The sequence below is a fragment of the Limanda limanda genome, chromosome 21 (genome assembly GCF_963576545.1).
Source record: "Limanda limanda chromosome 21, fLimLim1.1, whole genome shotgun sequence".
In the NCBI taxonomy this organism is placed as follows: Eukaryota; Metazoa; Chordata; class Actinopteri; order Pleuronectiformes; family Pleuronectidae; genus Limanda; species Limanda limanda.
Genome location: NC_083656.1, coordinates 12,745,455 through 12,759,206, shown reverse-complemented (window position 1 = coordinate 12,759,206; position 13,752 = coordinate 12,745,455). Strand labels below are relative to the sequence as shown.

At 44.0% G+C, this 13,752-nt stretch overlaps 1 protein-coding gene across 1 annotated transcript in view; it reads right to left on the bottom strand.

Moving 5' to 3' along the window:
• Positions 1 to 12,813, bottom strand: part of raraa (retinoic acid receptor, alpha a) — a 75,787-nt gene extending 62,974 nt beyond the window's left edge. The window contains exon 1 of the mRNA XM_061095109.1: positions 12,660 to 12,813. Within this exon, the coding sequence (XP_060951092.1) occupies positions 12,660 to 12,813 (154 nt within the window). The remainder of the gene's footprint in view (positions 1 to 12,659) is intronic.
• Between the last annotated feature and the right edge of the window lie 939 nt (positions 12,814 to 13,752).

Here is a 13,752-nt window from a genome sequence, read left to right as displayed (position 1 = left end):
AGTACGAGCAGCCAGAGCAAACGTGTCGACAGACAGACGACTACCTTCATGATAAAGACTTAAAATATTCCCCTCAAAACGTTTTCCCCTGGAGCTCTTCCACTACTTTCCATGTGCACCTTCTGTCCAAGTGATCTGGTTTTGACATAAAGGCTATTTTTCAAAGGCCTGAGAGGCGCTGGCTTTGACAACACATCTGCCAGGACTGAGGGCTTTCTTTTTTCAGCACTGGGCGGGGGAGGAGCCGAGAGGCCATATACTTGTCTTCCCAGCAAAAAAAAACATCTAATGCAGTCCAGAAACATGCACTTACTGGCTTTGCTCTGTTCACAACTGTAGCACATGCACACAGAAATACAGTATATACCACTTTTGTTTAACAACCAAACCTCAAAGATTAAAAAAACTGCAAACAAACTTTAAAAGGTGTGGACTTTTCCGGGACAAATGCTAAAACACACTTGTTCTGCACACACCCATGACAACCTCAGTTGGTAAAAGACTTAAGGCAAACCAACTCCCTCACACACTGTGTACACAGCTCAGCTATCGTCCCTATTTGAATCTCACAGCCTCTAGGAATGCCTGGCTGGATGGGTGGGCGGGTGGGTGGAAAGATGGATGCTGCTCTTTTGGATGGTGGGGACGGAGATGGAAAGACGGAAAGAATGAAAAATATAAAGGAAGAGAAAGATGAAGGGCTTACAGTGGGGGGAGATGGAGAGGAGAAAGAAGATACGTAGGCTGGGGAAAGGGAAAACAAGTACTTTGAAAGTCTAAGACCGGCCGGAAAGACGACCTGAGTGGGATAAAACCAAAGGTGGATTGAGATCTGAGGTGCTGAGAGCAAGAGTTTGGCCAAGTGCTTACAGGAAATAGTTCTGTTTGATGAGTAAATATTGAATCAGCGAGATCCCATCTCCGCCACAGCCTGACCTCTGCCTCCCTCTGTTCCTCCTCTTCTCTGTGTTAACAGTAAACACAGACATTTAACGTACAGTCTGGGGCATAAACAAGTCAGCTGACATCATTTAGAGCGGCATTTGCACAATTGCATGCAGACACACATCAAAGAAACAGAAGCATTCAGGATTGTGTGGATTTTTTGAATAAAGAAAGATAAAAAAACTAAAAGCTACCCCCGCTCCCCGGCATCTTGCTGGAGGTATTTGAGTAAAGTCCGTGGTCATTTGTGTAACATGTGAATCTGCTACTGATTCTTCGGTGAAGGCTGTGTCTGGGCCTGCTGTGATTTAGGATGCCTGCAGGGGCCATTTACTTCCCTCATTCGCGCTTGATCTTTCTCTCCCTCCTTTTAACCGCATCTTCAGTCCTGTCTCTTTCTTTCAAAGAATGAACGATTAGAGGGGGCTCAGGGTCAGAGAGGCAGGTCTTGAGTTTGACCTTAGGTATGCGGTGTCGGTCTGTGACTTTCTCTGTGATCAGTCACCTTTCACATGTCCTCTTTTAAATACTGTCTCACACCACAGACTCACAGACATGAGTATGTGTGAGTCAGAGCCTGAGAGCAAGTGCTCACTTAACACAAATTGGACCTTTTTTTTATTCTAGCCATCATTTCTATTGTCAGATTTTAAGTAGAGATGTTATGATACTGATACCAGCACCGGAGAGGCCTCTGACACTGCCCTAAATGCAGGGGAGTACGCAAATCTATGCATCAATCTGATACCATTTCTTTAAAGTATATTTTCACCCAAACAGCATTTTTCTTTTCCCATAAATAATTTAATTTCTTCACGGCTCCACAACAGCATTTACGCTGCACTGTCTCTAGTCAGTACGGTACTGTTTAGAGCAGTGAAGAATAAGTGATTTATTTTAGTGTAGCATTAGCCAGAGCCAAATTTTGCTGGAAAGCATGCATGTTTATAAGAGAGCTTGGATCAAAACTTTAAAGATAATCTGTTCTCTCCCAAATAAGTTTGGTAAACGATAATGACTTCATGGCTTTTGCAAACAGTCACATTTGAAGGTGGTGTGAAGCAATAATCATTTAAAATTGGCGACTTGAGCACACATTGAGACACTGTTTCCTCCTCTTTCAAGGGGAAGAGGTTTCCGATGCTGTTGGAACCGTCCAACAAGCGTTTCATTTGAAGCATGATGACCCCTGACAGTGCGGCTGGTCTGGCCTCTCCTCACCCTCAGAAGAACGTTTCCGATGACAAACCGCAGCTTTCCTTGAATACCTTGTTTATGGTTTTTCTTCAGCGCACAGTGTACACAAAACAAGCGGCTGATCAAAAGGCTTGTTGCGGTTGTTGTGTAACTATGCAGTGCTGGTGCTTCGTCAATGGGTATTGTGTAAGCTTCGACAGCCAGGAGGAAGACGAGATATGCGAAAAACCACGGGCTGGTTGTCTGCAGCAATTCCAATTTGGACAATCTGTTATTGAGTAGTACCGCATGTTTGTCTGTTTTAGTGGACAAAGAAAATGTTTGGTAGTCAGCGATCAACCTCTGTCAATGTCTGAGGAATTCCGAGGCAGCTCCAGCGGATCGGATCAGTTTCACAACCATCAACAGTTTGTGTGCGAGAGCTACACTGAAAATCACTCACAGTCTAATACATCTAATATAACACTGGGTTAAAAACAGACGATAATCTAGACATAATCCATGGCAGGGAGGCTACCACTGAAGAGGTATGTCATGGTCACTTCATTTTTTGTTATATAGCTCAGAATAATTAGGTTATGACAGTGACAGTTAAAAAAAACAGCAGAGGACTAAAAACTCCAGAGTAACAGCGTGCTCCTGGCACACAGTTCTGTAGCTGCTGCGACTGTGAGAGTGTGTGAACATCTGTTTGTTGCATGGGACAGGCCAAATTAGGGCACTAATCAAGGCATAATGCACACCAGTTGTTTCAAAGGCAATTTTCAAATGGAGAGTAAAGATGTGTCACTAATCACACTCATACTTCCTGAATGTGTATGTTTCTACCGATTTTCTCTGCCTGGCCCCCTGGTATAGGGTCTATAGAAAGTCAGGAGAATTTGATGTGTGAACAAAGCCAGCGAGTGAGGGGGTTGAATACGGTTCTAAACCTGATCATGTGATCTCAGCAGCGGAATTAATACGTCACTTTCTGCCACTGCCTGCTGCAACCGGCTGCGTCACCTCTCGTCTGAATAATGTAGAGGATTTTTTGCGTCTGTGCAGAGAACCTCCTGCTGTGTTGTGCTTGTGTGAATGCAAAGTCAAGTATGAAAATGAGATGTCGAGAGTGTCAGTCCAGGCTTTAGTTGCATCTTCACACCAATTCACACAGGTTAACACAAAAGGAGAGAAGGCCACAGAGTGAAAAGAGAGCATGCAAAGTCAAGACCAAAGAGAGAGAAAATGAGGCTGCAGTTAATGTTTTGAAGCCCAGAAATTGATTTCCAGGAATGTCAGGCTGTCGACACATACACTTGATAACTCAAAGGGAAAAGAGTGGAAAAGTTAAGTCATATTTTGCTCAGTATAATGAAACCAGAATCATCTGTGGACCTCATATAATATAAGAAATTAGACCCCACATTTGTGTTTCACGCAGCACATTCGCAGATGAAACACTATTCACATGGGATTTATTAATGCAGGGGAAAGCTCGTTGATTTTAATATTGCAAGTGTTGATTGGTGATTTGAATCCCATCTGGAGCACATGTGTCCATGTTGATCAAAGTAAAAACAACAGAAACAAATATCTATTAATTTCTGGCACATTCATTAGATTTTCTTTATTTAAGTAAAATAAACTGAATTCACCAACTGTATTTACACAGCACATTAAATGAGACTTTCTTTCAGTTTATCTTTCCTTTTGTGTTTTATAGGTTTTTGTTCATGTAAAACTCTAAAGCAATACCCAGAATACACTGCTCCTGAAGCTCCTAAGACCCCTCGTCCAAAGTCTGACCAATACGTCTGCACCAGTGTGATGTCACATGACATCATAATGCCCAACATTTCCATAATGTACGCCTGGCAGCTAGTCTGGCTCTCCCCCCAACATTTCCTACACGCACTGGAAGCTGTTGACCAATCCCTCCAGAGTGGGCCAGCTGGCCAATAGGAACAGAGGTTGGGGGGGGCTTACAGAGACAGGAGCTAGAACAGAGGGTTTCAGACTGAAAAGAGGAGGTGCAGGGATGTACAGTATGAGGAAAGTGATGTCTTTTCTTAACAATGAATGAGAAATGTTCCTAGAGATGACATTTAATTTGCCTTGAGGGTTCCTTTATTTGAAGCACTTTGTTTCGAAGAGTTCCCTACTCAACTTGATATGATACTTCACATTCAGACGGGAAAAGGCAGCATGAGCATTAGGATGAGAAAAAAGGTGCCATAACAAAGCTGTACCTAAACTGAAAAGAGTAATGAGTACACCAGACTGATTCAGAAGGTTCCACAGCTTTACATGCGTGTGTGGTCTCCAGTCACCGGAATACTAAGGAGGATCTAAACACAGCACAATTCATTTTGCATTGGTTAAGTGGTACGCTTCGCCCTGCAATGTGCTCATGCTGCCTCAAGTGCATTATATTTGCACTCAAAGGTGGCTATGTGCTAATGCTAGCTAACAAGCCTGAGGTTAAGTGTAACCAGGGGCCCCTTAGAGAGTTGCCAAAAGAGAGCTGGTGGCCCCATAAGCCTTGGCTGAACAGAGCTCTCTTAGCCCCTTTGCGCAACACAGCTAGCCATTGTGCTAGGCTGAAAAAGCACATTAGCCGCAGAGAAAAGGGCTTTTCCTCTGAAACCCCCTCGGACAACAAGCAAAGCTCTGCTTGATAATTCAATCACTCTCTTGAGCTGTGCAGGGCAAAACTGCATAACCTCCGAGAAACTTTCCTCCGCTCCCTCCTTTCCTTCCCTCCTTCATCTCCTTCCATTAGGTAACTGGCCTATATTTTACAGATGCTGTCATTCCTGCTGCTTATCAAAGGACAATAGAGGAATGATGCCTGTGAGAGAGCCATTGACATTTGAATGTATGCGGCAGTGTGAATTATGGCTGTGTGCAATGGGTGCTGCAAAAAGGGCATAAGAAGATAGATATATTTGTGTGTATGCATGTGTGCGTGTACGCCTGTGTGAGTGTGTGTGTGTGTGTGTATGTGTGTGTGTGTTTTGGGGCGGGAATAAAAGAGATAAAAGGGAGGAGAAGAGGGTCAGTGCGAGAGTGGGTTGAAGCAAAGGATAGGAAAGCCATAGAGAAAGAGAGAGGGGGGAAAAAAGGGGGGGGGGGGTTTCTTATCGTTTTACCCTTGTCTTGACTTCCTTGCGGGGCCTTTGAAGAGAGCCGAAATAGAGATACGCTGGCACATCAGAGAGAGAGATTTAGATTATGCCAGTGTTTACCCAACTGAGTGCTGCATGGCTGCTGGCGACAGTCTGCTAGTTGTGAAGCTGTTATGGCCCGACTACAGCTTAAAGCGCTCGCCGCTCGAAACATAACACCCATGCTGCAGAGGAGGGTTTCTCTCTGTGCTCGCCTGTCAGCGCGTGTGTGTGTAACTATACGCATGTGTGCATGTATGTGCCAGTTGGTGTGAATGTTCATGAGAGATAGGGTGTGTCCTTGTATTTCTAATAGAGCGAGTGGTGCAATCTGCCTTTCTTTGCGTGTGTGTATGTGTGTGTGTGTGTGTGTGTATCACTCTGAAAATGGAGCCATCCATCGGATTATGAGTAGACAGCTCTTTAAAAAGGAAGGACAGTATTTGCATAAGCAGCCATGGAAGGGAAAAAACCTATAGAAAGAAAGACAGGCAGTGAGAGTGAGAGAGAGAGAGAGAGAGGGGGGATGAGAAAAAAGGGGGTTGGGGGTTGTAGGGATAGTGGACCACACTTGCCAAGCCACTCTGGGATAAATCCTGTGGCAAGGATCTAGTATTCTGGGCAGCGATTTGGCCCTGGGTCTCCTCAAAGCAAATGGAAAATAACAGGCTGCGAGTAAATAGGTGGCAGGGTAATGATAGCTCTGTCAAGTCCTAAGGTGGAGAAGGGGAGGGTGGGAAGAAAGAGGGATCATAGTAAATGAGAGAGAGAGGTGGGGAGCCCTGGGTTATACTCCATTGCAGACATGTAAACGAACAGCTGCTGACATCATAGACACAAAGTTGTATGTGTTAGACTCCACTTGAGTCCACGTTCCACATGTGGAGTAGTTCACAGTCTATTGTACAGTACATATTCTAGGCATACGCACTATGAATCAAGTCAAATGGCAATCAATGCACAGCCTAAAACCAATGCATAAGCCAATACATTGATGTTTTTATATTCTATTAAAGATGAAGTGTTGGGCGTAGTACAAGATGTCCTCACATGGATTCACTTGAGTTTTAGCATCCATTTTTGTTTTTCAACTCATGTGCAGCTAGAACCCTTGTCGTGGAACCGGTGTCTGCGTGGAGAACTAATTGGAAGGGAGAGTGACAGCTAGAGCCCTTGCACCGATCCATTACATCCTGGATAGGTTGACCGTGTAACGCAGGGCTGACATACAGAAACAAACAACCATTCACTCTCACATTCCTACCGATGGTCTCCAATTAACCTAAAACACAAATCTGTAAGTCTTAAGAGAAAGCCAGACTACCTGGAAAAACTCAGATGATGTACATACTCTGATGACGACTTTTACATCACACAGAACCCTTGTGTGCTAACACTTCAATTCATTTCTTTTATTCATTTAGACACTTTCAGGTGCTGAAAATATAAGACTGGCCTACGTTATCTGAGCTTACGAGATGAAAGAAAGCTAAGTGTGGATGAATGTGGCAAGAAAAGAGGAAAAATACTCGGGAGGGAAGAAGACTGGAGCTGAAGAAATGAGGGGGAGAGAACAAGAGAAAAATAGAGGCCAAAAGAGAAGGGGGTGAGGAGGGATAGATACGGGGGAAGACCAGAGGGCCGGTGGAGAAGGTGATGTGTTTTCTTGAGGGAGCCCCTCTTGGCAAAGCTTGCTGGCACATGAGGCTGGCACAGGACACGGGTCTTGCCAAAGCCTGTGTGTGTGTGTGTGTGTGTGTGTGTGTGTGTGTGTGTGTGTGTGTGTGTGTGTGTGTGTGTGTGTGTGTGTGTGTGTGTGTGTGTGTGTGTGTGTGTGTGTGTGTGTGTGTGTGTGTTTGCCCAGGGCTCTCTATTCTGTCACATCTGCACAGAAAGGCTTGCATCTCTATTTCCCTGCTTCTCTGTCGGCCTCTCTGATATTTCTGTTCACCCCTTTGCTTTCACCCTATTTCTTCTCTCTGCCAGGCGTGTTCCTACACATACACACTTTGATCCACAACAGAATCCCCATCTTGGCCCCTCACAATCAGATGTACACATAAACCAGCTCCACATAATGTATAGTGACACTGGTGTATCCGTGTGGACTGTTCCTGCCAGTAAGACGTGAGGCCAGGAGCATAACCTAGTTTGTAATTACTAGAGCATCAGTATTGATTAGAGCAGCACTGAGTTATTGTCTAATTCAGTTTGGTATAGCATTCATAGCATCTACATCTTTTTTTCAATATCTGCACAAGATGGAGTGTGTTTTCCTGCCTCAGCTTTGTGTCCTCTACAATTACATTAGTTTTGAGCAATGTGGCCTTTATGCACACGTCAGCTGTGCTTTAAAATGCAAACTTTGTCTTAACGTTGTTAAATTAATAATTTGTTATGAATTCACTTATTTGCCTTATTGCTGTATTTTCCTGTTGGTTGATGCTGCAGTTACATGTGCAGTGCATTAATGTACACACATTTCTCTAACATATCTACAATAATTCAGTAATAATGAAAATATGGTTATAATAATCAAGTTATTCTTGATAAATTAATTTAAAAAAACATCAAAAGACTATTCATGTTTTTGTCTGCTTTCAGAGAAACAGGAACAGAATTATCTAATTGGTCGGTGGAGAAAGTTGTAGCCTTTATGTTTTGATTTGTTACAATTAAGACATGCATTAAACCTTTTGAAACTAACTTATTTCTTATCTGGTTCAGCACAAAGGATACAACTACTTCAGCTACTTGTGATGTGGCAATTATCTCAAAGTAGCATCAGAGACAATTACTTCTTTGAAAATGTAAGAATAGGACAGTCCTTGTGCTCATTTCTCAGCCTCCCAGTGCTCTGCAGTTAATTAACAAGGTCATTAAGCTCGGGTGAATGAGTGCTACGCTGCCATGCTAGATGTGTTTTACACGCCATGTTTAATAAGCCTGCGTCCCCACCATCAAGAGTATCGGCACCCCTCAAATGACTTTCCAATAATGACAAGCAGCTCCCCAGAGGTGCTGTTTTCCGTGTGAGTGTGTGTGTGCGTCCTTCTGAAGTGGCTAAACGGCTGGTACCTGGTAGCCTGATTGAAAAAAATTGCCTCAGTCAATAGAGTGCATGCCTGCGTGGTATTCACACACACTTTGGATTGCTGCCAAAGGGAAGCACATCGCAAGAGTTCCTCAACTCATTATCCTTATCCACGAGCCTTGTGTGTGTATGTTAAAGTAAGTCAGAGTGTGTGTGTGTGTGTGTGTTTTTGCCACCCATGGAGTGTACTGACATGCTCCCTTGATTCCTGCAGACCACCGGGGCAGAGAGGAACCACCTGTCTGTCCAGAAACCAGCGCACACACGCTGACAAACACACACTTTGGCCAACATTACCATATCCATATTTACCCGTGGTCAATGCTTTCCACCACCGGCTGCTTAATGGGATACGGGATAGGTGACACACACACACACAAGCTTCCTTGAGGTCTGAACATATCCTTTCATATCTCTCCTACTGGTCCAAAAGTACATTCATAAATGCCATTTTGTGCCCCCTAATAAGTCAAAGGCGATGGTGCTTATGTGTGTTAGCCACAGTAGGAAACGCTCCTGTACCAAGCAATTACTGTGGCTGCGGAAACAAGAGCGCTCTGTGGGGAAAAGCCAATTAGTCCGCTGTGGCAGCAGGTAGCAAGCTGGCTCCATTCATTATGATCCCTCATAACACCATGCTAATGTAATAGCACCATGTTCAAGCTGGTGACAGACAGCAGAGGGCTTTAGTGATAATAACAGGATCAATAGTTAGGCTGCTATGGGAAGACAGTTTTGTATTCATACAGGCGTGTGGCGTCAAGGATTTAATCAAAAACGCTAATGAAATGTGTGCATATCTGTGTGGGCGTAATGAGCCCATGTTGTTGGATGTGGATATTTGTTCAATGCAGCAGCGTTGTATGTGTGTGCGTGTGATCAATCGATAGTGATAATATTCAGTTAACTAATAAAGCTTCAGGCAATAAATGTAATATCAATATCTGAAACCGATCTGCTCTGGTGCATAACCTAACCTGATGATTTCCAGATAATGTGACGTGAAGACATAACCCAGGAGTCTCTAGCTGGAGACACACACACACACACACACACACACACACACACACACACACACACACACACACACACACACACACACACATAAAGAGTGTGTGAGAGGCTGACATTAACCTTCTGCTCTCTGCATGGTCCAAATAATTGGTCTATTGTGATTTGCTAAAAGAAGCTGAGGAAGAAGAGGTGGAGGACTTTGAGAACACATTGGAGGAAGATGAGTGAGAGACCAGATGGAAAAGAAGACAGAAAAAAGCATCTAAACTCTATGACTGTTTACATTATCCATTATACTTCTAGCTCATAGCAAGCATCAACAGAAACGCTGCTCATTCACATTAATTGTCATTTAGACTCATTACATCGATCACCAGGTGACCCACCTCCACCTCCACCTCCACCCCTGAACCACCTCAACTCTAGACAACCGGTCATCTCCTTTCAACCATCACATCAGAAGCCTTCATGAGTCTTCCCAACTACGTGCTCCAATCCTCCTCATCACCACCACCAGTGTCTATAGGCTCCATGGAAGTCTGCTTCAGATCCCAAGCTCGTGACTTTAATTTCATTTTAATTAATCATTCTCATTTGGTTCTCTCCCCTGATTCAAATAAATAAATGATAAATGTTGGTTTTCACAAACCGGACAAGCATTGTTCGGAGTGACAGTGCATGGTAACTTGTAACATCGTAACTGCACTGCACAGCATCTACAACATGACCAGTGAAAAGTCATAATAGCGAGGACAAAACTATTATTCTGGACAATAGCAGGAAAAATCAACAATCGCAAGGTCAAGCTACATCAACTATCTGCACAAACACAAATTCCACACAAACACACAAACAGGTAGTCGTGTGGATTTGGCCTGAACTGAAATTCCTCCAGACAAACACTTGGCTTTCTTGCTTCCAATCTGACATTCTGTAAGCTCCACACAAACAGATTACCTCTCTCTCTCTCTCTTTCCCTCTCTCTCTTCTCCCCCCTCCCTCAGCACTCACTCTCTGTCTTTCTCTCTTTCGTCACTGCTCGGCATTGACCGGAGTCGGTAATGGCTTGGCTTCAAGTGTGAGTGTGTGAAAATGTGAGCGAAATAGAAAAAAAGAAGAGGTGTTTGAGCAAGAGGGAGGGTGAGAGAAATGATCTGCCAGAGAAGTGGATAGGTAGAGGAGGAAGAGAAAGTGGGGAAAGTAGTGTGTCTGTGTCACAGGGAGTGTAAGTGAGGGAAGGAAGACACATGTGGTTCTGTTGCTATATGTGTGTGTGTGTGTGTGTGTGTGTGTGTGTGTGTGTGTGTGTGTGTGTGTGTGTGTGTGTGTGTGTGTGTGTGTGTGTGTGTGTGTGTGTGTGAGAGAGACCATGTGTGAGTTATGTTTGCAGTTATCTGCATGCGAGGAGGAGCAGGAGTAAGATAAAATGAGCCAGCATGAGTTTGTGTGTGTGTGTTTGTTGTCGTGCTCGTCAGGAAGCTGTGGTGTCCATGCCTCTCCAATGTTTACAGACAGGAAATGTTTGTCCAGGCAAGAGGGAAGGAACCTTGCCGCCCTGCATGGCAAACACTGGGAGAGTGAACACTCACACACACACAAACACACGCACACGCACACACACACGAACCACACACAGAGACATAAACAGAAGCACACACGCTCGCAGCAGTGTAAAAAGAGGAACCTGATGGGAATTCCAGTCTTTGTGAGTGAGGCGGGGTATATGCTATTGGGGAAGTGGGAGTGACTGGGCTGGGCCCTAACTGTTCTTCACTTCCCTCCATGTTGGCTGCCAACACAAACTCCAGCAGATAGAAAGTCAATACACTGACCCCCTCTGAACCTGTGAGAGTGCGGCAGCGGTCTGCCAGGCCTGTCCACGCCAATACACACCACCTGATTGTACATCTGCACCACTAACTGCATTCCCTTAGTTCATATTTCTGCTGCTGCCAGTGCCGTTTAATTGATTATCTGCCTGTTTGTCGGTGTTACTCAGTGTGCTGTGAGAGGCAGGGATTGTACCAGCGGAAGAGTTTCAAAGCTCTTATGGGATTCTGATCTGCAGTCAGTGGCGCATTTCATATTAAACTGGATTAATTCATACTTCCACTCCACTAGAGTTCCAATTGCATGATTTAATTATTAAACCGATAAACGTGTCATCTATAATTAAGAGTTGCTTTGCAGAGTTTCAACTTTAAAGTTTGTAGACAGCACAAAAATTATTTCTATACATTAAGATCTGGCAGAGTATTACGATTATTTCCAATACAAATGCTTCAATCATTTCTGTTTCAAATTTAAATTCAGTGTGTTGCTCAATGATCTGCTGTGGTGAAAGAAGTATCACGTAATCTCTTAGTCTGTGTTTCATGGTATGAAAATTATTATTCATCAAGACTCAACAATTATTTAAACATTTTCTTATAATGCAAAGGGTATACTTATATTGCTATGCTGCACCATGTACACTATACAATAAGGTTGATACAATTGCTCATTACAAAGCTCCACCTGCCATAATATAAAGATAATGCTCATACATCATTACATCATTAATAGAAATAATGTGTGCTATTCTTTTCCATTTATAACACTGCAAAGGGCCATTGTGCTTAATAAATACTACTGGTTCGGGTGTTTTTACCTGAGCAAATGATTTGAATTCTTCTTCCACCACCGTTCATGGTTAAACAAATGTTCTCGAGTATAAATAATAAATTACAGAGCAGCTTCTTTATCCTTTACAAAATAAGAAAGTTTGCAAGTGACTTTTTGATTGATTATGTAAAGGACTTGCACCATGAAGGTCGGTTGCAGAGATGGCATTTGTGAGATTTATTTTTACAACTCTTGCCAAATTTGTGTTACCCAGATAAACAATGCTCCTTTCTGGCTGTCCTGCCTCATTTGCTTGTGATGTTTCTGAGGGTTTATGTGTGTGTTGATGTGTGTGGGCGTATAAATTAAGGCTAGCGCTGGAGGCGATGTGCGTGTGCGTGTCCCACTCTCTGTTACCACAGACACATTTTTACTTAGGAATGATCCAAACAGGATGAGATGAAAGTGTCTTTTTACAAGCAGACTCTCACGCATATATATGGGCACACTCATTGTTAGGGAGTTATGCAGGAAACAGTGAGGCACAGCTTCACGAGCAAACGAGGACACACACAAGGGAAAGTAAGCCAACCTGCACAATAACGACAGCATGAACATGAACCAGAAATAAAAGGGAAAAGGCATAGTTTACTTACTGGCTGGCGAAGGGGTGCTGTACCCACTGAGGGACAGTCCTGGCATGGCTGGAGGCGATAGGCTCCCCAACATATGGGGGAAGAAGTAGGAGTAGGTGGGCATAGGGAAGCCGTTGAGGTGGGGGCCCGGCAGCGGGTTGCCCTTCCCAGCCATGATGGCTCAGTCCACCCCCAGTCACAAACAGACTTCACTGAAAAACCACCTTAACAAGAGCTAATAGCACCAAAGAGGAGTCAGTGTGGATTCCTGGACAGATTTAATCCCCCATAGGGAGGCGGCATGAGTAGATATTCCAAAAGACTTGTCAGATGAAGTTTGTAAAAATCCCCTTATGGATTGGAAACTGGTCCTTAAAATCCTGCCGATTTGTGTGTGTTCAGGCTTGAGTTACTCAGGACACAAAGATAAAAAGAGATCCGGGGTAGAGGTATAAAAGGGGACTGTAGAGAGTTTTTATCCTTCCTTTCTCTGGTATTGTGAAACAAACTGAAAAGCCTTATTTGCGAGAGGCGTTGGGGAGGCTGGAAAGTAACACGGCCATTCCTTATCTTCAAGATGAAGGAGCAGAAAGAGACAGGAGGCAAGTTGAGTCAGGAACAGGTGACTTTGATGACTGCAGTGAGGCGGGGTGATAGTGGTGATAAGGGCGCTAGTGGTTGCGCTGCTTCCACGGGAGCGTAGGTTTACTCTTCCACTGCAGTTGTGCTCGGGAATGCGCAGATCACATGATGCCAAAACAAAGCTCTCCTCTTTGGACGGGCTTCCTCTTTGCAGTTGCACAGCCTCTGCCTATGGAAAAACACAGAGGGAGAGAGAAAGAGAGAGATCATCTTGGTGGCTGCAGTGACAAGGTAAAGAGATCATTTGCCCTTTGTACTTAAGCACTTGAGCAAAGCAGCGCTTGTCTTTTGATGCTAATTAATGGTAATGTCTCATCAGAAATGTTACAAAAACACCCCATCCGCCTTAATTATCTAATGGAGTGTTAAAACTGTGAGGAGAGCAGCGGGCGTGTGATGTCTCAGCGCCGCTTTGTGTGCCCATACGTGCGCTCATTAACGGTAACAGAGCACAAATACTGCGTGAGACAAG